This window comes from Zalophus californianus, chromosome 12, assembly GCF_009762305.2.
Source record: "Zalophus californianus isolate mZalCal1 chromosome 12, mZalCal1.pri.v2, whole genome shotgun sequence".
Taxonomy (NCBI): domain Eukaryota; kingdom Metazoa; phylum Chordata; class Mammalia; order Carnivora; family Otariidae; genus Zalophus; species Zalophus californianus.
The window spans coordinates 73,825,213-73,849,560 of NC_045606.1; the positions used below are offsets into that span (position 1 = coordinate 73,825,213).

At 38.1% G+C, this 24,348-nt stretch overlaps 1 protein-coding gene across 16 annotated transcripts in view; it reads left to right on the plus strand.

The window, feature by feature from the left end:
- ST7 (suppression of tumorigenicity 7) overlaps positions 1-24,348 on the plus strand; it is a 235,529-nt gene that overhangs the window by 180,607 nt on the left and 30,574 nt on the right. For 11 of the 16 annotated variants that reach the window (XR_003516430.1, XM_027573685.1, XM_027573683.2 and 8 more), the window contains 2 exons: positions 16,644-16,716; positions 18,159-18,261. The exons of 1 other annotated variant lie outside the window; for it this stretch is intronic. Coding sequence is in view for 13 of the 15 variants with exons in the window: in XM_027573685.1 (XP_027429486.1) it covers positions 16,644-16,716; positions 18,159-18,261 (176 nt within the window). In the remaining 2 variants the exon portion in view is untranslated. Of the gene's footprint in view, positions 1-16,643; positions 16,717-17,471; positions 17,608-18,158; positions 18,262-24,348 lie in introns of all 16 variants that reach the window. 4 more of the 16 variants (XR_003516429.1, XM_027573681.2, XM_027573682.1 and 1 more) reach the window with 1 other exon arrangement.

Below are 24,348 nucleotides of genomic sequence, written 5' to 3' on the forward strand. Positions count from 1 at the left end.
TGTTCTTCACCTTTTAAAAAAATTTTTTTAGCTTTGAGTTTTAAAAGTGATATTCACAAACTCCTTTTACAGTGAAGCACCTGGGTCCCTAGTAGGATTACCAGTGAATTGGTCATACCTCCTTGTAATCTGTAGTTTAATTTTGATTTTGCCCTTGAGATCACTTCTCATGTTATGTTATTCCAGCCATTAGTCTGAAGTGCTGTCTTGCTATCCTCAGGAGTTTTCGTACTCTTTTTTCAATTTGCTAACCCACATTATGGGTGGGCATTTTTTATCCAAGTGGTTGGTCCTGCTTTTGGAGTCCTTCACGCAATGACTGAAATAACAGCAGCTACAACTAGCATTTATCGAGTTCTTATATTGTGTCAGGGTCAGACATGATTCTAAGCTCCACACGGATGAACTCATTCTTACCATAGGCATATGAGGCAGATACTATTATTAGCCCCATTTTATAGCTGTGGTAACTGGTACAGAGATAAGTTAAGTAACTTGTTCAAATGAAGAGCCTAAGATGCCAAAGTAAAGCCATGGAGATGTTATATTGTGAGAGAAAAGAGAGAAACTGAGGTCCGTCTTTGTTCAATAAGATGTGAATTCCATGAGGAAAGGAAAGCCGGAATCAAAACTGAGATGGTCTGACTCCAGGCCCGTGGTCTTAGCCATCATGCTTCCACTTTCTCTGCCATTGGCAGTATTTTTTTTTTTTATTGTTTTTATTAACACCATTCTTGTTATTATCAGCTACAGTTTATCGAGAACCTACCATGTGCCAAGCATGTTATACACATTACCTGTAACCCTCAATAACCTTGCAAGGAGGTAGTTATTCCATTTTAGCAGATGCAGAAACTGAGGCTTGTGAGTTTAAGTAACTTTCAAGACCACATTCCTTGAAAACGGCAGAACTGGGATTCAAATCCAGGTCTCTCTGGCTCTAAAAGCCCATGTGTTTTCCATAAATGTAAGCCTTGCTGAATGACTTGCTCTGCCTCTCTCACTCCTTTTGGAAAGGCATGAGTTAGGTGGGCTGGAGCTGTGGTGCAGAATTTCAGTGATGCCAAATTGTCTTTTAAGATTCTTTTTTTTTTTTTTAAGATTTTATTTATTTATTTGACAGAGAGAGACAGTGAGAGAGGGAACACAAGCAGGGGGAGTGGGAGAGGGAGAAGCAGGCTTCCCGTAGATCAGGGAGCCCGATGGGAGGCTCAGTCCCAGGATCCTGGGATCATGACCTGAGATGAAGGCAGATGCTTAATGACTGAGCCACCCAGGCGCCCCTTAAGATGACTTTTTAATCATTCCTTAAGAACCTGGTATATCTCTATTTGCTTATCTTTCTGAAACTCTCTTGAAAATATGGCTTTCTATTTTCAATCACCTTGTGCCTGATTTCTTTGCCACAAAAGGGATTTGATGTATGGTGTTGATTTAATTTGAGATTTATCATCTTTTTTTTTTCAGTCATACATTAGCTATAAACACAGAAATGTTTTTTAAGATCATTAAGTCATCAGAACCTTCTTTTGGAACCATTGAGAAAGTTGTTATAAGCTTTGGGTTGCCTTTCAAAGGAGCTTATAGGCCACCTAGGTTGAAAACTGACGTCTCAAAGATTAGGGTGGTAATGTGGAAAAGAATTCATGCATTTATTATTCATTATCATTTGTGCATTTCAACTTTAGAAGAATCTTCTAGAGCAAGTGAATGCGAGTATGATTGCTACCAGATACCTTTGGGAGCATCTAGTTTGGTCTGGTCTCTAGTTAGTGATCCCTTGGGGACACCAGGGGCTGCCACCCCGGTGCCAGCCTGCTGAGATCAAGGGCCAGGTCTGCCTTTCACCAGCTGACTGAACTTCAGCATATTACTTAACCTTCTAAGCCTCGGTTTCTTTCTCTGGAAATGGAATCAAGGCTTAGAAAGGCTAAGTAACTTGCTCAAGATCACACAGCTGGGAATTTGTCATGAGGATTACAGTAGTTAATCCATGTTAAATGTTTAGAACAGCGTGGGGTACACATTAAGCATTCAGTAACTCTCAGCCATTATAAAAAGCCAACATTACTCCTGAACTTCACCACTGTTCTCAATCCATTTTGTTCAAAAGGAAAACCAGATATAAAATGTCAGTTAAAATGAGAGAATAAGAACCCTGTCTTGTGCCCCCCAAAAGGTGGTGTTATGGCCTGTTATTAAAATTACTTATGGATCTAATAGGACATGTAGATAGATAGATATTTGATAAGAATGGGAATGCTTAGTTTTATCTACAAACAATTCTTAAACTTTTGGAAAGCTGAAAAAAAAGTGCCAGGGATTTTCATTCCTGATCAAAAGACAAATTGTTTCAGCCTTGGGGCAATTTGCACCAATGGAAATACAAGTCCAAGTTCTTTTGGATATTTACTCCATTAGGTCATTTAGTGATTGCCCTTAATTTGGGACAGAAATTTCCCTGTGAGGGACAAACTGGCCTTTTATATAGTCATGAATGTTATATAAATGCAACAGCTGTATCAAGACCATTTTTATGGTGCCATCAAGCCCATCCTAAATTAGCATTATTGTCTGCCATCTGTAATGTGCAGAGGGTATACTTTCAAGAACAGGACATGTTTCTAACACTGGGGGAAATACTTTCATCTCAGTAGATTGAAAACAGAGGTTCTAAAGAAAGCATTAGGGAATTAGTCTATGTTGAGACTATTCAGAGAATAAGCTTTTTGCTGATACTGTTTTGCAGAGTCAGCATGTAGTTATAAGTAAAAATTTCATAAACCATGTTCATTGCCCAAGGTCTTATAAACTAACACAAGCTCCTCAACTATCATCACAGTTCCTTTCAAGTGGTCACTGGATACTCTGTCTTTTCGTTAGGCTATTTTTCATTTATGTTTAAGGAATGGGCACGAATAAGAGGGATTTGAGATGCCAGGAGGACCAGTGAGTAGAATCTGTTTTCAGGCGTCAGTATCAGGTTTGAGCGTCACGCAGTCCAGACCTCCAAAACAGTGCTTTTCAGTCAAGTGTGTGGTTTTGAGTTTTGATGCCAAAGGCACAACAGCTTCTAAGATAGATCTACTACAAAATTAGGCTGCATTCAAGAAAGAAGATTTGAAATGCAGTCAGTCCCTAGTGACAGACTGTAAGCCTAGTCTAGCTCCCTTCCCTGGGCTGGTTCTTATGGAAAAGATCAAGGAGACCAAGGCGAATGTTGAAGAGCATCCTTCTGTAAAAATGGGCAAATGAATCACATCACTGCTTCAAAGAAGAAAATGATTATCAGCACTGATACCATGAGCTATGTCTCCAGGCTGGTAAGCATGAGTCACTAAGAAATGATGGCCCTTTATAGCTTTGCACTGGGTGTCCTGCTGACTTGGAAACCAAGAGGTAGGTAGTTCTGTCAAGTGAACTAGGCCTTTCAATTAGCAGTTGACTGACTGTCATATACATGCAATGAGCAGGAGTTCTAATAATAGATGTTATTTCAATAAAAACTGTATGCATGAGAAACTGCTATTGTCTCTGATGATGGAAGACATTTTATGAATGCATACATTTGTAATTCACATAGTTAGCACATGAACAAACCCTCGAAATTTATATTGGCTTTAGTAATCCTTATTGCCTAGTTATCATAATTTACCAAGGTAACATTCCCCCCTCCCACCCCCCAGCCAGCCATTACCATCACATAAACTGCTGTGTTTGACTCCGGGGCACTGGCCACAGAAGGGCTCTCTGACACAGACCTTCTGGAGTAATCCAGTCCAAAAGTTGCAAATAACATCTGGTGTTTGGCTTTATAGCATAAGATGAATTTTTCTGGGTGTAGTTGAGTCTGTGTTGCCTGCCCCTCCCCCTGCACCAAATTACTAAGGTCATGTAGTATTTCCCGATTGAATCATTGAACTCCCAGGTGGCACAAAGGGATCTTGGATTGGCTTTTTAAAGGTGGGACAAAGAGACCATACACTGTCTGGAACCAAAAAAAAAAAAAAAAAAAAAAACACAAAAAACAAAACAAAAAATAATTCTAAGGACAGAATTCTACATTTCTGTTGTTTGCTTTGTATCATATCATGTACAGAAGTAAACTGAGAAATTTTACTGAAGAAAGCCACTGAGGACAGCATCACATAATGGGACAGTTATATCACACCTCATCCATAAACAGGTTAGGAAGGAGAAATGGGGCTGCATTTTTGTTTGTTTGGTCAGTCAGTTTATGGCTCCAAAAGCGTTGTCAAGGCCAAATGTGTTGGATTAATATAAACTTCCAGTATATCAATGTGTTGCCTGACCCAGAAAAGGTACTTGATACTCCATAATCTTAAATGATTACAGAGAGTAATTAGGTTAGTTTCTTTTCAAATTAATTCAGCAGGGATCCATCAAATCCTTATATTGAAAATACTAACTTTTAGGTGCTTTCAGATTCAGAGATGAATATAATCTATTCTGTGTTGCCAAGAAGCTTTATTGTCTGGTAGAGAAAGATGTAAAAAAAACAGTAAGAACAAAAAACAAAAAAAACCCCCAAAAAGTCAAAACCACCCACAGTAAATTGAGGTGGGATGCACCAGTGCTCTCTGAATCTGTTTGAAATATGCTAAAGTGGTACAGAGAAAGAAACCCTTTGAGAGCAAGCCCTGTGTTTTCTTCTCGGACACTCCTGTGCAGGGGTAGACATTCTGAACAGCTGTATTGAATGAATGACTTTTTAGACGGAGATGCACTATGACATAGTGTCCTCATTTGTGAGGTGCTTTGGGACTTATTTATGCTGGCTGCTACCCTTGAAAACATTGTTTTGGAATTGTAGATATGAAATTGACCCTCGATTGACCTAGCTCATGCATAGGAACAATAATGATCCTTTTAAAATTATATCTTGATTATTATTATTGTAGATGAACAAAAGGAAATTAGGTCAAAAAGATTATCACCGAAAAAACTTCTATCTAAAGTTTTACCCCATGGGTTTTCTGAGACACATCAAATTGACAGTTTTGCTCCAAATTACGTAAATTTCCTCCAAGATTATTACATTGAATTTCAACTTTGCTATTATGAGCATTTATGACTTTTGAAAACTTAAGAGTCATTCTCCCTGAGATGACCTTTTCCTTCAGTGGCCTCATTCCCATAAAGGGTCCTAGGGAGCCAGAAGAGGTGTGGTTTGCCTTCCTTGTTTTTGGCCCCAAACCCTTTAACTTCCCTTCAACCTTGTCAGCTTGTACTCTTGCTTTCTCCCTGCCTCACTTGTAAACTTCACTGCTGTCTCAAACAGACATCTGGATTTAGAGCACCAGTACAGTTTCATCCGTTTTGCTGGAATGCCATCAGCAATGATGAATGCAGTACACATGCTGAGAAATAACAAGTTTCTGACTCTGTCTCAGTACATCCATCAGTCCTGACACTTTCGGCTTCCAGAAGCTAAATTAGATGTAAGTGTTTGCATATCAAAGGGAGCTAATATCAAGTGATTTGAGATGTTAGTACATTAACTTAAGATTTCTTTCAGCAAATACAGGACCACCATGTTTTAGACATTGTTTTGGTTCAAGGGTACAAAGTGACGGAGAAACACAGCTGTTACTCCTAGCACACACCACGTAAGTAGGAGAGGGAAAGAAGAAAACAATTGCTGTAAAGACTGCAATAGAATTTAACCCAATATGGAAGGGACACTTTACCCAGGGGGAAGTGAGAGAAGCCTTCCTGGTGGAGGTGGCACCTGAGTTGAGCCAGACAGTGAAAATACTAGAGACAGAACATATGGAAAGGTTCAGGAGCAGGATTGACCCAGCCCATGTGGAATACTCCGTGTATCCTACAAAGCAGAGGAATGGTGGAGGGCTGCAGCAAAGGGCTGAAGATGCATTGGGTGAGTTAGGAAGGGACTGCACCTCACAGAGCTTTGGACCTAATTCCACCAGCCATGGGGAGACCATGAAGCAATCTCAGCAGGGATGGGCTCTCGTCTGACCTCAAAGTGGAGAGAGTGACGCAGTAGATTCATATTCTGCCCTTTTTTGACTTGAGGTGGTTGAGGGATGAACCCAGGGATGAACCCAGAGTGTGGAAGCACTAAGACATGAGGGAGTGGAGTGCCACTGTAGAGCGCCAGTGAAGTGGTTTCAGACTCAGAGAAGCAGGATTCTCTCCATTAGGGAGATACTTGGGAGGCTTTCAACCAAAAATTATAAAAGAGTTTGGTTTTTCTTCTTTAAACAACAAATGGGAATTCCGATGCAGAAGCTTTTTTATTTCCAGGGTTCTCAAAACTTCCTATTTTAAGCTCTAACCACTTAATTTCATTTGCTTTCTGGTGATCTCTTAACTATAGGAAATTGAAGTCTATGTAGACCCAGCATAAACCTTAGATAATCTGTCAGGGGACTGTAACACAGTTAGAGCCTGCCCGGACTCATACAGCCCATTAACACCTACCTATTTCTGCTGAGTCATACAATGACACGGGAGAAAAAATGTGGAATGTGGGGAACAGGTGGAGTGTCCACCTCGTCTTTAAAGGTTGTGAATTTAGAGACAGTGCAGTACAGGATGTAAATGCCTGTGTATGCAGATCTACAAGTCTAATTTGCTAAAAGCAAAGCACCGGATACACTTTTTTTTTTAAAGATTTTTATTTATTTATTTGACAGAGAGAGAGAGAGAGCACAGGCAGGGGGAGGAGCAGAGGGAGAGGAAGAAACAGGCTCCCCACTGAGCAGAGAGCCTGATGCAGGACTCGAATCCAGGACCCTGAGATCATGACCTGAGCCGAAGGCAGACGCTTAACCAACTGAGCCACCCAGGTGCCTCACATCTGATAAATTCTTGCCTTGCTGACAGTTCAGTTGCTACTAAAGTAGGCAAAGCCCGAGAGTAATTAATATGCTGAGTTTAATTTTTACCAAAATGGAAGAACTTTAAGAGAAGGAGATCATGTTATCTTATAGCTCATAGCAGTCAAAGAAGGGAACATTGGTCATAGACAGATTTCCTGAATCTAAAAACAAACAAATGACAACAAAAAGCCAAAAGCTATACCCTTTTTTAAGTCAGAGGAAAGATAAATATAAACCTCTAACTCGAGATTCAGTGAACAACTTTGTGCTGACACCATTTGGCAGAGAAGACACAGATTTTTAAGTGGAAATGGTTCAAAAAAGATGGGAGGTTCTAGACGATGACATTATAGTTATTCCCAATGGAAAAAAAAGTAAAGGAAACACAAATGATTTAAGTATATGAAAGGTCAGAGTGACAAATCATTAAATAAGTATATATAAGTGGGGTAGAAACCTGTAAGCAGGTGGTTAGAGTTGCTCAAGTCCAGAGGAAGCTAAAGTCTCAGGACTTCCCTTGTGAAGTTGTTTTCTAAGCAAACTGATGAAGAAAGTATAAGAGAATGACAATGAAGAAAACAGAAGCAAGCATCACATTGGCAGTACGGGATGGTGACAGGGACCAGGCATTGCAAGACCAACTCTGTCACTAATTAGTTAGGTGGCTCTGAAGCATATATATCATTTAGCTTCTCTGATCTTGTATTTTTTCATCTGTAAAATAAAAGATTTTTGACCTTCACAAGTTGTGTGCTGTTGTCCAATTACTTTGATCCATCTTGTAGAGCTCCTATTTGGAGAAGATAGTAATGTGTTAATAAATGGATAAAAATATACCTTTATTCATTCCTATTTACTACTTGCCCTCAGTACTTTTGATTCTTTTTTTGCTTTTTAAGAATTTCAACAACTAAGTCAATCACAGTAAGATTCTAGATGGTTATGTGGTTTACTAACATTTAGGAAAGAAAGAGGTGATTGAAGATCCAACATGGATTTACTAAGGAAGTTGTGCTAAACAAAAACAGATGAGATAGTGGATGTGAAAATATTTGTAGTCCATACAATAGTCTTTAAATGTTTCTTACTAATTTAAATGGCCATTTTTCTTCGTATTTCTGAATTAGAGGAATGCCGTAGATGTATTTATATATTTAAGATGTATATATAAATGTATAAACATTTAAGAATGTTTTGAATGCTACCTTTTTAGGTAATGTGGAGTAATGTGTCATAATACCAGTTGTATCATTGATAAATGATGTGATTTAATGGTATAAGTGGTGTATATAATATCTATTATAACCATTAATAAATGGCATAATTTAATGGTTTAAATTGTATATATAATACCTATTATTACCATCATTGCAGACCATTGCAAATTTAGGGTGATCTCTAGAATAGCATTCCTGGATCCTCTCCTTGGTATTGCCATGGTCAGTATTTTTATAAATCAGACCTTATAGACAGCATAGCACAGTTCAAAATCATGTCCGCATATTTGTTTTAACTATGTGATATTGGCTTTTTTTTTATATATTGGCATATTTCTTAACCATTATATGCCTCACTTTCCCCATCTATATAAGGAGAGCACATGGTGTGGTGAGCACTGGGTGTTATATGCAACTAATGAATCATTGAACACTACACCAAAAACTAATGATGTACTATATGTTGGCTTATTTGAATTTAAATAAAAAAAATAATAAAATTTCTAAAAAGAGGGCTAACAGTAAGTCCTATCTCAGAGGGTTGCTCTGAGGGGTAAATAAAATAATGTGTATAAGTGATTAACACCAGTGCCTCGCAAGCTTAATAAGCCCATGGTAATGTTAGCGGTAATTTCAGTGATGATAATGATCATTTGGTGAGAAGGTATGCTTATGAATTGTATGAAACAAAGCTGTGGGTGGTAGCTTGAGTCAGAATGATGGCTAATAGCCTGGAATGATATTCTGAGACGATTAAGATTTAGTGGTTTAGATTTCATTTTGAGGTTTAAAATTTAATGGAATCAAATATGAAATCCTGCTTATAGGTTCGTAAATTTTCATGGTTTAAGTAAAAGAGAAAAGACTTGGCTTTGGCTGAAATCAATTTGCATAGAACCTCGGGGAGTTTGTTGACCACACAATCATAGGAGCAAATAAGGACTGCTCAACACCAGGGCCATCCTAGCTGCTCTTCAGAGAGGTGTTACAGCTAGTTCCTCAGACTACATTTCCCCTGAGCTCTGTACTGGTCACATTTTAGGGATTTAGAAGATTATTTCCACTTCTGATTCTCATAGTTTGAAATCATTCATGGCTTCATAACAAAAATAAACAAAAAAGTTCTGAAGAATGTATCAGTGGAGGAATGAGAAGTATTCTGGAAAAGATTAGGTTTAGAGGAGATATTGTAACCATTTTAATATTTGAAAGGCTGACGAGAAATAATCATGTTCTGTTTTGTTATGGAAGGCAAAACCAGTAAGTAATTTTTAGATAAGGATTCATAGAGAGAAGAGGAGGCAGAATGATAAAAGGCAACTGAAATGTTATGGAAGTTAGATTGAAGTAAGAGAAGACAGCTTCAGGTAGCACAGGATTATAGGTTTGTGTCTTTAAAATCTTTTTAATTGAGTTATAAATTACATATGGTAACATGCACAAATCTGAAGTATAGAGCGGGATGACTTTTTTAAATACACATGTGTTATCACTAAACTTTCCATCATCTCAGAAGGTTGCCTCATGCCCCGTCCTGGCCAATAACTGCCTTCTAACCCAGAAGTAACCATTTTTCTGACCTTTATCATCATATATTACTTTCTGCAAACTTCCCAGAACCACTTTGGAGCACTGTTTACCAGTTTAAACATGTATCTACTTTCTGACTCAGCAATTTCATTTCCAATTACATATCTAAGAGAATGGTCACAACAGCTTTATTCATAATAGCCCAAAAACTGGGAAACAACCCAAATAGCCATTAGCAAGAGAACAAACATATTGTGGTATATCCACAAAATGAAATACTACTCAACAATAAAAAAGAATAAAGGCCTGATACATGCTACACAGCATGGGATGAATCTCAGAAACATCATGCTGAGTGAAAGAAGCCAGACATGGAAGAGTACATACTCTGTGATTCCAATTACATGAAATTCAAGATTGTAGATTTTAATGAAAGATTTTTTATGACAATTTGATTTTGAATACCTAAGACAGTTGGAGAAAGTTCTTTCCCTTTCAGAAAAGGAACCTGTATGAAACAAAAGATGGCCAAGAAGTGGAAGGAAATTTAAACTAAAGCCAGGAGTTCAGCTTTGCTAGTGAGAAACATTTATTTAGCATTCCTTGTTTTTGGAATTCTGTGATATGTCATTATTTCCTTTCTTTTTCTTTCTTTTTTGTATTTGAATTATTTTGTTGTTTGGATTTGTTTTATTCTTCCTGAAGCTTCTTTTTATTTTTCCCCTTAATTCTTTTATAACAGCAAATATCTGTGCCATTATCTAAGAATATTTTTTCTCTTAATCATACTATATATTACATGGCATCTACTTTCTTTTTTAAATCACTCTTCCTGGAGCACTCTAACCTTCAGCTCAAATATGATCCATTTGATCTCTAGGCAAGTTTCAAAGCTTTTTTTTTTTTTTTGAAGATTTTATTTATTTATTTTACAGGCAGAGACACAGCGAGAGAGGGAACACAAGCAGGGGAGTGGGAGAGGGAGAAGCAGGCTCCCCACTGAGCAGGGAGCCCAATGCGGAGCTCGATCCCAGGACCCTGGGATCATGACCTGAGCCGAAGGCAGACGCTTAATGACTGAGCCACCCAGGCACCCCTCAAAGCTGTTTTTATAATGACTTTCCTGAACATACTCCTTTGCTAATGATAACATTATTTTTTGTAGCTAACATTTTTCTCATTCTTGGATTCTTTTTCTTAATTAAAAAAAATTTAATTCCAGTATAGTTAATATCCTGTGTTATATTAGTTTCAGGTATACAGTATAGTGATTCAGTAATTTTGTACCTTACCCGGTGCTCATCATGATAACTGTACTCCTAATCTCCTTCACCTGTTTCATCCATTCCCCCCACCTACCACCCCTGTGGTAACCATCAGTTTGTTCTCTATAGTTAAGAGTCTGTAATTTGGTTTGTCTCTTTTTTTCCTTTGTTTCTTTGTTTTCTAAGTTCCACATGAATGAAACCATATGATATTTGTCTTTCTTTGACTGACTTATTTCACTTAGCATTATACTCTCTAGATCCATCCATGTTATTGCAAATGTCAAGATTTTGCTTTTTTATGGCTGAGTAATATTCCATTGTATGTATATACCACATCTTCTTTATCTATTCATCTATCAGTGGACCCTTGGGTTGCTTCCATAATTTGGCTATTGCAAATAGTACTGCAATAAACAAAGGGGTGCATCTATCTTTTCAAATTAGTGTTTTCATATTCTTTGGGTAAATACTCAGTAGGGGATTTACTGAATCATGTGATTATTGTATTTTTAATTTTTTAAGGAACCACCATACTGTTTTTCACAGGGGCTGCATCGTTTTGCATTCCCACCAACAGTGCACGAAGGTTCCTTTTTCTCCACATGCTTGCCAGCACTTGTTTCTTGTGTTTTTTATTTTAGCCATTCTGACAGGTGTGGTTTGCATTTCCCCGATGATTAGAATGTTGAGCATCATTTCATGTATCTGTTGGCCATCTGGATATCTTATTTAGAGAATTGTCTCTTCATGTATTCTGCCCATTTTTGATTGGATTATTTGGGGCTTTTTGTGTTGTGTAAGTTCTTTATGTATTTTGGATATTAACCCTTTAATATGTTATTTGCAAATATATCTCCCATTCAGGAAGTTGTCTTTGGGTTTTGTTGATTGTTTCCTTTGCTATACAGAAGCTTTTTATTCTGATGTAGTCCCAATAGTTTATTTTTGCTTTTTGTTTTCTTTGCCTGAAGAGGCATATCTAGAAGAGTGTTGCTATGGCCAATGTCCGAGAAATTACTACCTGTGCTCTCCATTAGGATTTTTATGGTTTCAGGTTTCATATTTAAGTCCTTAACCCATTTTGAGTTTATATTTATGTATGATGTAAGAAAGTGGTCCGTTTTTATTCTTTTGCAGGTAGCTGTCCAGTTTTCCCAGCACCATTTGTTGAAGAGACTGTCTGGATTCTAATTCTTAGAAGGACTTTTTCATAATAATGGTAGCTACATGGCACTTACAAAAGACAGGGATTGCATAGTTAGAGCATGTTCATACAAAATTGGACTGAGAATGATTTTGAAGTTCCTTCCTCAAAATAAAATTTCTGAATAAATAATAAGCAGTATCAGAAAGCAGCTGATATTTTTGTTTTTTACTGCTCAAAACCTCTGATACTACTTGTTTTCATCACTACTGTTAGCCACTCTGTTTCCCTTACCATTTTCTCCATTTCCCTAGTGGTAAAAGCATAAAATCATGACAGGCAGACAAAACTACAGAGACAGAGAACAGATTAGCAGTCACCAGGTGACAGGTATGGGTGGGAAGGGTACAAATAAAGGGGTAACAGAGAGTTCCTTTGGAACAGTTGTGTATTTTTTTTATTATTATTTAAAGATTTTATTTGAGAGGGGGAGAAAGAGAGAGAGCATGAGCAGGGATAGGAGCAGAGGGAGAGGGAAGGGAAGGAATCTCAAACAGACTCTTCACTGAGCGTAGAGCTGACATGGGACTCCATCCCAGGACCCTGAGATCACGACCTGAACCAAAACCGAGTCGGACGCTCAACCAACTGAGCCACCCAGGTGTCCCAGAACAGTTGTGTATTTTAATGGTGGTGGTGGTTGGTTGAATCTAGCCATGGGATAAAATTGAATAGAACTAAACACACACATGAAAGCATGTAAAAGAAAGGTGAAAACTGAACAAGGTCTGTAATTTCCTTAATAGTACTTTACCAATGTCAGTTTTTTGGGTTTTGATATACTACAGTTATGTAAGATGTCAGCATTCGGGGAAGCTGAGGGAAGCATTCACAGAACTGTGTACTATTTTCACATCTTTCTATGAACCTATAATTATTTCAAAATAATAAGTTTCAAACTTATAATAGACAACAACAACCAAGTCAAAGTATTTTTTTTAAAGAAATGAAAGAGGTAGTCTTACGAGCAAGCAGCCCATCATAACGAGCTTTCCCCTAAAGGTAGTATATATGCTATTTCTTAAAAGTGAGCCAAAACATGCAGTTCTTGCCTCTGATTTAAATATTAGGCAGTTAAAAAAAATGTTAGCCAGCTACTAGATTAAAATGTGGTTAATAAATGCACACTGCAAAGGAACACACTCACTTTCATAAGGGTGTGTAGGTATAGGCAGTAGATCTCTGGTCTGACTTCATTTCATGTACCTTCTGCCTTTGTCTGTCTGTGCTGTCTCTGTCTGGTTCCACCAGTGTATTTGCTCATGAACTTGCTTCAAACAGTTTGTAGAACAGAATTCTTCTAGATAGCATCATTGTTATCTTTTAAAAAAATCACTTATTACATGTACATCACAGGAAGCTTTGGAAATGCAGATAAACGGTAGAAAAAAATTACCTCCAATCCCACCACTCAAAAATAAATACTGTTGATATTTTGTATATATAATTCCAGTCTTATTATTTCTGTGCGTATAAATGCTTTTTAAAAAATACATGAGATCATAATTTTGTAAACTTATTTTACTTATTACGTAGGTACAGCAATGCACCATTTTCCCAGATCATTAAATACTTTTCACCCATGTGATTTAATGACTACATAGAATTGTACCCTGTGGATGTACAGCATCTTAACTAATCTTTTGTGATTGGACATTTAGGCTGTTTCCAGTTTTCCACCATTAGAAACAATATTGTCATCAACATCCTTAAGGCTAAATCTTCGTACACAGTTGTGATTATTTCTCTTAGGAAAAGGTCTCAGAAGTGGAATTGCTGGGGTAGGCAAAATGTCAACGCTTTTGCTTTTATTGTCAAAGATAAGCATCACTTAAAAAAATTTGTTGTAAACAAAAACCTTATTTGAACAACAAGAAGTTTTACCTACAGGGAAACTTAGGGTCAATTTCTTTAGAGTGATTCATCACTTCTGAGAGGCAACTGCCGTTACCCGATAGATGGATTGTTTTGACAGAATTAAAAGGAAAACATTGGAACTATCTAAATAAACAAGTTATGCAAGAATTTTTTTGCTATTTTTTATTTTTGTTAAACAATGAGAGCAAAATAATTTACCCGAGTAAAAGAAAACAAATGGAATCAACATGCCGCTAGTGGGGAATGAAGTATTTACATTTTTCCCACTTCCCATTTGATATTGATTAAAGTATATTTTTGATTATTTATTTTTTAAGCATTACTATGCACATATACCACCTTCTTTACATACAGTGAAGGAGTAGGGTTAAAAAAATTTTATGGGAAAAACGCACTATAGTAGTTGTAATGTTGCAGAATTCTGTTGCATTTTTCTAGTTGTGAATGTCCTGTTCATGGGCAAGAGGGGGCCTGGTTCTGGATTAAAGATCGTTTTTGATTGGACATCTGTAGTATTTTGCGGAACACCTAGTTGTATATTTTTCTGCATTTCCAACTGAGTGAATATGTCACTTTGCTTGTTTAGGTAACCATCAAAACACAATCTGATCTTTCTCATTGAGAAGCCAAATCCTTAACAACAGGTTTTCTTTAATTTATCAAGTGAGGCTCCGTCTTGTGTGTTGCCAGCTTCAGATGATTATGTTCATTGTCTTCAGCCTCAGCTCCTTTCTTGGACTTTTCATTGGTCCCTACTTTGTGGAAAGCTGCTAGGTTGACACAGAAGGAACACAGATCACACCGAGAAGAGTGGAAACAAGCCTTGGGTACTTTTTAAATAAAAAGTCTGAACTTTAAAAGAAGGTCTGAACTTTTAAGTAGAATGGTATTATCTGCAGTTTTTATTACCTTCCAATAACAATGAGTGGAACCTAGTAAAGAAGATATTTGATTCTTGGATTAATTTCCCACATCAGGAAGCAGTTAAATGTTTAGATGTTGGAAAAGCAGCAAGACAAATCCATGAGTATTTGACATTCTTTTTTTCTTCTTAGTCATAAGCACATCATTTTACACTATGCATATGGTAGGTGAAATTTTGTTTGAATATAATTTATGAGATGAAGGTTACAAAGACCTCTTTCCCTTTCAGTTCTGTGTTGGTATTTTCTATGATTATTTTTTTATCAATGGCATTAAAATTTCTTTCAAAGAAATTTCTCTTGCTGGGATTGGTGTTGAATACTTATTACTGGATTAGGGATTGTTTTTCTTTTATGACCTTATTTTCCTCTGTGGCTGTCTGTGGGCTAATTATGGGACTTTCCTTTTCATTCTTACTGTAATGTAATTCTTTTTTTTAAGTTTTAATTTAAATTCCAGTTAGTTAACTTACAGTGTTATATTAGTTTCAGGTGAACAATATAGTGATTGAACACTTCCATACAACACCCAGTCTCATCATCACAAGGGCCCTCCTTAACCCCCATCACCTGTTTCCCCAGTCCGCCCACTGACCTCCCCTCTGGTAACCATCCGTCGGTTCTCCCCAGTTTAGAGTCTGTTTCTTGGTTTGTCTCTCTCTCCTTTTTGCTCCTTTGTTTTGTTTCTTAAATTCCACTGTAATGTAATTCTTTTGAAGTTGAAAATAACCCTGTGAAGAAACTGGCAGAGCATTCCAGGTGGTAAGAGTTTCTCCAGCCTAGAGTAGATTTTGCTGCCCTGGGAATGGCGTATTTTTACCTGTCTGAATTAGGATGGCATTTCTCTGTCATAGTATATTTGGTTCAGTGTTAAAGAAATACTATCCAGTAGGAAATAGGGTTATAATTTAAACACAGATTTTTCTTCGAAAGAGACTACCCTCTTTGAGTTTATCTATTCTCAGTTGTACCCTGTACTTTTATTTCCCTTTGAACTAATTATCTGAATCTGTTACCCACTTCCACCTCTCCGTGTGAAATTTTCTGTACAGACTGAGAAGAACTGTTTCTCGGAGAAACAAATTAGGCTTTATATGAAAGGGGGTTTCCCTTCGGTTTGAATGAACAAAAATTGTATACATTTCTAAAGATTTCACATATATATCCTTATATATAAAGATTTCTTATATATGTTATATATAATAAATGTGTTACCTTTTCAACAAAAAAATGAATATGAACTTCTTAAAATTTAATGCAAAGGAAATCTGGTTTAAATCTGACCATTAAAAAATAATTTAGGTGTGTTTTTTTTTTTTAAAAAGATCCAGGTAATATTTTTTCTTCAAGTTAGTATTTCATATGCCTGTTGAGAACTTTTTATGAGAGACATAGAGGTCCTAATCTGCCTTTTATGATATCAAAGGCATTCCTGTAATATTTAAATTTATATATTTATAGCTATTGTCTGCTTAATTAAGCTCAATACATGAAGATCCATATCTTAAATAGAACATGATTGCTCAAGAGTCAGGCTGGTGGATTTTAAACGTGAATTATTCACAAAAATATGAATTACCCTTAGTTTCACATACTACCCTGCTACGTAAGAAGCAGCTGTGTATTGTATGCATTAAAATATTCTTAATTTATGCTTTGTTAGACTTACATGATTAAAATGCTAGTGGATTAAAAATAATTGCTCTTTATTTCTGCAAACTTCTAAGAGTTTCTACTTTCTTTTTCTCTAACAGATATAAGCTTACCAAAGTCGGCAACAATATGCTATACAGCTGCCTTGCTCAAGGCAAGGGCTGTCTCTGACAAGTAAGTGGAGAATGGCTTGGGCGGTACTAAGTGTCTGACCCGATTGAAGGAGGTGTGTTGCCTCTGAGGGCTTTCTCTGGAAGTTTCTCTTAGTCTTTGAGACCCCTGCTTATGAGCATGCATTTTTCTAAAACCTGCTGATCTTTTCTTTCACTACTAGAAGGCGGGAATATATATCCCCAGGTTTTGTAAGGGTGTGTGGGTCCCTAAAGAGGGATTTATGTGAAATTCCATACCTCTGAGGTGACTTTTTTTTTTTTTTTTGGCCAGACAGTAGATACCGAAAGGCCTGCTTGGGACTTACACAAAATGCCTTCCTTTTATTCATTTTTTTGCGTATTCCTCTCCCTTCAGCAGTCCAAGACTGGGTAGTAGTCCTAACAAACACGTGAGATGGCAGAGGGGTTGATCATCTCCCATTGACTCCTCAGTTCCCAACTAATCCCCCACCCAGGGTCCGTTTGCTTTGAGTTGTCATCTCAGCGGGACATTTGCCTCTTTTATTCAGGCAGGTGACTTTGGCATAGAGAATTTCCATACACATCCGAGATGACTGGCAGGTGAAAGAGAACAGTTGGCTTCACTGTTCTTGAGTTCACAAATGCTTATGTTTCCCCGATACAATCACTCTGAAGCACTGAAAAGCAGATAACAGGAAAAGAAAACAGCCTCTGCTCTGTCAGACAGGTTTGCTGTTAAGTGTGTGTGCACTTCAAGACCGAAGTAATTTTCTTTCATTCTTTTTTATCCTGTAGATCGCCAGTACCTACTGCAACATCTTTTCTCCCTACACAGCGACTCCAGCTTGGGAGGGCAGGGCCAGGGTTGTCACAGCTTCCCCTGTGGTGTCTGCCTGCCAAGCACAGCTCTGGAGTTAGCCCTGGGTGTGAGGTGAGAAAGAGATTGCATGGTCTGGTTTTTTTCATTCACTTGGGCAGGTGTCCCGCCCGCAGTTTGGGCACGCACACCCCCCTGCCGGAACGGCCCCAAGCAGGCTGGCCTGCGGTGGAAGCTGCATCGCAGCACTGACATTGGGTTGGGAGCCTCCTTTAAAATTCTCCCCAGTTCTGTTTTTAACCAAGTACACCCTTCTGTAACCTAGTTTTCTCTTTTTCCTACACTGGCTGCCCTCGTCAGTCCTACCCCCTCCCCTGACCTAAGCAGGTACCTCAGAAAATTTAGACTAGCTATTTAGATAGAGAGACTTGACAGCTGAATTTAATTCCTGCCAAGATTAGATGCAAGCACGCTTTCTGCTTCTGCTGGGGTTTTTGTTGGCCTCGGTCTGAGGGGTCACTCAGAGGTTCCGTGTAGTGGAGGTTTGGAGAGCTCATGCCATTGGCTCGCTGTGGTTTTATGGGCCCTTGACGTGTAGACGCTTTTCCGGGTTGATGCCCAAGCAGTGGTCCCAACTGGATCGTGTTTGTCTTTCTGCTTTTCAGATTCTCTCCCGAGGCTGCATCTCGGCGGGGGCTGAGCACAGCAGAGATGAATGCAGTAGAGGCCATTCATAGAGCTGTGGAATTCAATCCTCACGTGCCAAAAGTGAGTCTGTGGAATCCCCACAGGAACTCGTTATGATAGCAGAGAGTGTTCGGTGACCACAGTGTCATGTCTCGAATACACCCAGTATAAAAAAATGAATTGCAGCCAGTGAACATTGAAGCCCTATATAGTCCATGGTTATCAGCTTCATTTTTAAGCAAAAGCTACATTCAAGAGGCTTTGTGCGGATTTGGGGGCTTTATATAATTGGGGTAAATTGATAGACCTGGCTTAGGCAGGTCAGGCCAGGAAGCCTGAAATTGGCAAAATATGGAGATCCCAAGAGTGTTGATGCATTTGATAGGAATTTCACACCAGTTACAATCTTACTTAGACCCAACTCGGGAAATGAACCTAGTTTTGAATATAAATGGTAAAAAAAAAATACTGATTAAGACGTTCTGAGTGCTTTCTGAGTGCCATTTTAGGAGGTATACATAGTAGGAAATGTTTGTCTTAATTGTTAACCACATGATTGACCAATTTATAAATACCCAGTATTTCCCATATATTTATTTTCCTGAATTTGATTTTAAAAGGGAGCCAAATCACGATAGAGGATATTTCTATAATCTTTTATTTAGGAGCTGGATGTGTATTTATGATTTACCTATATTTGAGTCCCTGCTGTGTGATAGGCACCTTGCTGAGTGCTATTTTCAGTTTCTCAGTGTTATAAAGCACATTTTGACCTTTGGGAAACTATTCATATGGGGTACCACAGGCACAGATTTCTTTCAAATTTCTGAGGAAAACTTTCATTGGTGAAAAATGACAAAGGAAGGCTATTTTGTTTTCTTGCAGTACTGTAGCAAGAGGGTGGTGTATGTGTGCATGTATGTGTGTATGTGAGGATTTGTAGAGTTACCTACTTTATTTTGTTGATATTCACAGTGACAGAGATAGGTGACCTAACACCATTTCTGAGCTTTGACTCAGGTCATGCTCATTTTCTCGCAAAACAGAATCTGAAGAATGGTGTACAGTGCCACAGTTAGTGAAGGATATAGTTATCCACTCTAGTTCCAGTGGATAATGACCAACATAGTACTTGTAGACTTAGGTATCATAGATAGGGTGGTATAACATATATCTCTTTATTTAATATATTTTCGGCTAAGTTAAAAATGTTCATTCAAATTTGATTAAAACTTAAAGCTAATCATGAAAATATTGTCCTGAATTACAGTCAACTTAGGTCATCAATTAATATTTATTGAATGCTATATTCAATACAGAGTTATTCTGTGAGTATAAATAAGCTCTTCTAGAAGTAGCATTGAGCAGTAGAGTCCTAGATTCTGAGACAAAAACTTGGGTTTAAGTTCTGGCTCTGTCATTTATTAGCCCTGGGAGCTGGGGGCTTAGCATCTCTGAACTCAAAGTTTTCCCTCATTTTTTCAAATGAAGATAAAAATATAAACCTTACCTTCTGTGATAAAGACCAAGTGAGATAATATAGTCCAAGTTCTTTGACAAATTGAACATCTATGTTCATAAAATATTAAAATTGATATTGGACTTGTTGGTGGCCCCTCCAATCTGGAAACTGGGTCCTAATTCTTCAAGTTTTAGCAGAGCTTTGTAATCTTAGTGCATGAACTAGGAAACTGGTACTTGCTGGTTAGATATTTTAGTTGAAGCTGTAGTATAATTCTATGATAAGGGTCTTAAATGGTTGATTGAGCTTCTAGAAAAGTATTAAAAGCCCTAAGAAATAGTTTAAGGCTACCTAGGAAGAATTGACTCAGTCAGCTAGCACTCTACCTGCAAAATAGAATTCTTTTTAAAAGTGGGAACATTTGAAATATTTGATTTCACTCTACTCTTTAATTGTTGACTGGAGAAAAGATAGGGTACATAGGTAAACCGATTCTCTACACTTTGCTTTGTTGGTGATTGTGCTGAGGGAAAACTTGTTTCCAGATCATCTTCATCTATTGACATTTCCATGGGGAAAAGGCCCTGTGAATCACTGTTCAGAATTATGTCCAGAATTAACCACAAACTTCTGGGTACATACGTGTATTATTTGCAGGCTGTTATGAACATCCTTTATACATGACCTATTTATTGGACTGCTTGCTAATACTTTAATAAATACACACACACTGGTGCCTTTTCAGGGAGAAGGTAGGCTTAATTCTAATGAGACATCAGTGAAAGATATAAACTCTTAGGCTCTTGTTGTAAGAAGGGACCTCAGAGATATCTAGGACACCTTCCCATCCTCAGCTTGAATCTCTCCTCATAATGATATCGTGATGATTATTTTTAATATTGGTTTTTATTGCATGTTTACTGTGTGCCAAGCACAGTACTAAGTGAACCACATATGCCTTCTCATTTATTTTGCATAACAACACTGTGAGGTGTATCAGACTATTACCCCTGCTACACAGATGAGGTCGCTGCAGGTCTGGAGAGGTTAAGTGACCTGCTCATGGTCACACAGCTAGTAAATGACAGAGCCTGAACTGGTTCTGGGTTCTCAAACCCTTCAATATCACCCTCCACAGCCCGCCCACCATCCCACCAAGTTGCGGACCAGCCTAGACTTGAAGCCTTCAAATGATGGCGGGCACGTGACTTCCCAGGGCACTCGTGGACAATTCATATTTCCTCAAGATACTCTTCTATTTTAAACACTTCCTTGCCTTCTTTTTCTTTATCACAGGAAGTCATCAGTGGCCTACAGGAATTTTCAGCAACTACGTGCTGTTTTACCCAATTATAGTCTGTTAGAAGGAGAAAAAATACCAGATAAAATACCTGAGAACTGCCTTCCATGAATGTCCAGCTTAGGTCTGTCTGGTATTCTATTAAGCAGAGGTACATAGTTAATATTTTAACATCCAGTGGAAAAATACCAATTATTTACTCCAGGGGGGTTACTCTTAGGAACACTCTTCACCTGCAAATGTGCAGAGTAGGGAGTCTCTCTCCTAAACACACCTCAGGACCAGGAAGTAAATAAAAACAGTAAAAAGCCATGGGCCTCTATTCTGAAGGGAGCCTTTTAAGTAGTCAGGTATACCTAAAACACAAGGGTTTCTGAGGCTTTCGATTGCAGCAGATTATAAGGAGGAAGCATCCCGTAGACTCGTTATTATAAACTGAATTGTGTTACTCCCCTCCTGAGGAACTGCAGCTGCATCCCCAACCCTGCAAAGGAGGATGTAAACTCCTTGAAAGTTCTTCAAGATCCTTTAAAATATGACCCAACTTGTTTTTTCAGTTTTTCTAGCTACTTCTAACAGTCTGTTTATTGTTCCAGAAACGTTCTCCTCCTCTTCCCTCTTTGCTTCCTCTGAGGATATCCTACCCCTCCTTCACCCCCACCATTAAAAGTCACCACCAGGAAACCTGTTCATTCCTCATCCCACGATCAGTCTCTCCCCTCAGTGATCTCTCGCTACCGTGCGTTGATTACGGAATTGCCGTTTTCCCCTTTTTGAGGATGACTAGTGGTTTTAGGATCTTAATGATGCTGCTGTTTTCTAAGAACTGGGTACATGGTTCAAAAAGATGAAATCTCTAAACCATTAGAGGATGTTTTCCATTTAATGATATTAAAATAAGAGCTTTGAATTTAAAGGGAATATTCTTCATTTTTAAAAGAAAATTTCACTTAAGTTGCTGGACTTAAGTGCTGGCATGAAGGGCCATGCTTATCTCTGTTCTGTATCTTCATCTACATATTGTTATAGTTTACTGGATTTTTTTGTTTCAGCTTTTCCTTCTGCTTTCCCTGCAAGTATGCTTCCCCACCTACCCTGATCTATTTTGTTGCCTTTGCAGCACAGGAGCCTTTTATTTTGGTGTAGTCCCACTTGTTTGTTTTTGCTTTTGGTGTCTATGCTTTTGGCATCCTAGCCAAGAAATCATTAGCAATGTCGAGATTTACATGGGAGGATGGTGTTTTCTCTCGGTGATTCATCAGTCTGCAAGGATCTGAGTTTTCACTAATGCTACATACTCTTAGTATGCTGTATCTACACGGCAAGCCTTTCCCTGTGAAGAGACCCCTTTTCGGTTGAGAGGATGTTTCATTAACTCCTTCGGGGTGCTAAAGATAAATTTCATTTTCTGACACCTTTCCAAAACAAGATTAACTTACTGGTTTGTTACAGACAGTATTAGATTGTGTTTTTTCCCTCTGTAGTGGTGGTATAAAAATAAATTTCTTTCTATATTAGAAGAAAGTGTAAAGAAATTTTTCATAGTCCCATCATCTAATCCGATTTAAGATTCTTTCTAGCCTTATTTTCCCATGCATTCTTAAGAATCATAGTCACACAGCATATACATATTTTTAAAAATTAACATGGGGCTCTAAAGTTGAATTTTGTGGTTGGGTATTGGGGGGTATATTTATTCTTTTTGGAGGAGGATCATCAGATTTTCATGGTTCTTTGACCTTAAAAAGGCTATCTTCTAACTTAGCATTAAAGTCCAAGTCTTTTAGCCCTGTGCCTTCAAACACTTTAAAATATTCTCAGTAACTGTTTTCTGGATGATTTACTTCCTCATTTTTTTATCATAATACATATCATGAAATCTACCTTCTTAACAAATTTTTAATATGAAGTATAGTATTGTATGCACGTTGTTGTTAGAACTTTTTCATCTTGCATGTCTGAAACCCCATGCTCATTGAACCAGGACCTCTCCATTTCTCCCTCCTCCTCCCAGCCCCGGGGAACCACTGTTCTACTTTCGGCTTCTATGAGTTTGAACACTTTAGATATGTCACATTGGTGGAATCATGCAGTATTTGTCCTGTGACTGGCTTATCTCACCTAGCGTAATGTCCTCCAGGTTCATCCATGTCACAGCACAGGACAGGATTCCTTTCTTTAAGGCTGAATAATATTCCATTGTGTGTATATATCACATTTTCTTTATCCAGTCATCTGTTGATGTAAATTTAGGTGGTTTCTACTTTTTTGGCTATTGTGAATAATGCTGCAATAAACATCAGAGAGCAAATATCTCTTCAAGATCCTGTTTTCAGTTCTTTTGGCTGAATACCCACAGTGGCATTGTTGGATCATATGGCAATATTATTTTAATTAATTAATTAATTTTTTTAGACTTAACTTATTTATTTGGCAGAGAGTGTGCACAAGCACGGGGAGCGGCAGGCAGAGGGAGAGGGAGAAGCAGGCTCCCCGCTGAGCAGAGAGCCCTACATGGGGCTCAATCCCAGGACCCTGGGATCATGACCTGAGCCAAAGGCAGCCACCCAACTAACTGAGCCACCCAGGGACCCCACTATTTTAATTTTTTGAGGAACCTCCATACTGTTTTCCACAGTGGCTGCACCAGTTTGCATTCCCACTAACAGTGCACAGGGGTTCCAATTTCTCGATTTTCTCACTAACACTTGTTATAGTCTTTTTTTTTTTTTTCTTCTTTTGACAATGGCCTCACACATCCTAACTTGTATGAGATGATATCTATTGTGGTTTTGATTTATACTTCCCTGATAATTTGTGATGTTGAGCATCTTTTTTTTTTTGAGAAAGAGTGTGAGTGAGTTGGGGGAGGGGCAGAGGGGGAGAGGGAAGAGAGAGAATCTTAAGTAGGCTCCACGCCTAGTGGGGAACCTGATGCACGGGGCTCCATCTCACAACCCTGAGATCATGATGTGAGCTGAAATCAAGAGTCAGATGCTTAACTGACTGAGCCACCCAGGCACCCCTGAGCATCTTTTCATGTACCTGTTGGCCATCTGTATATCTTCTTTGGAGAAATGGCTGTTCATGTCTTTTGCCAATTTATTGTTCAAGTTATTTTGTTTTGTTTTGTTTGTTTGCTGTTTAAATTGTAGGAGTTTCCTGTATATCTTGGATGTTAACCCCTTATCAAATGTATAGTCTGCAAATATTTTCTCCCATTCCATAGGTTACTTTTCCACTCTGTTGTTTTCTATGCTGGACAGAGGCTCTTTAATTTGATATAGTCCCACTTATCTGTTTTTACTTCTGTTGTCTATGCGATTGGTGTCCTATCCAAGAAATCGTTGCCAAGACCAGTGTTATGAAGCTTCTCCCTATATTTACTTCTAGGGGTTTTATAGTT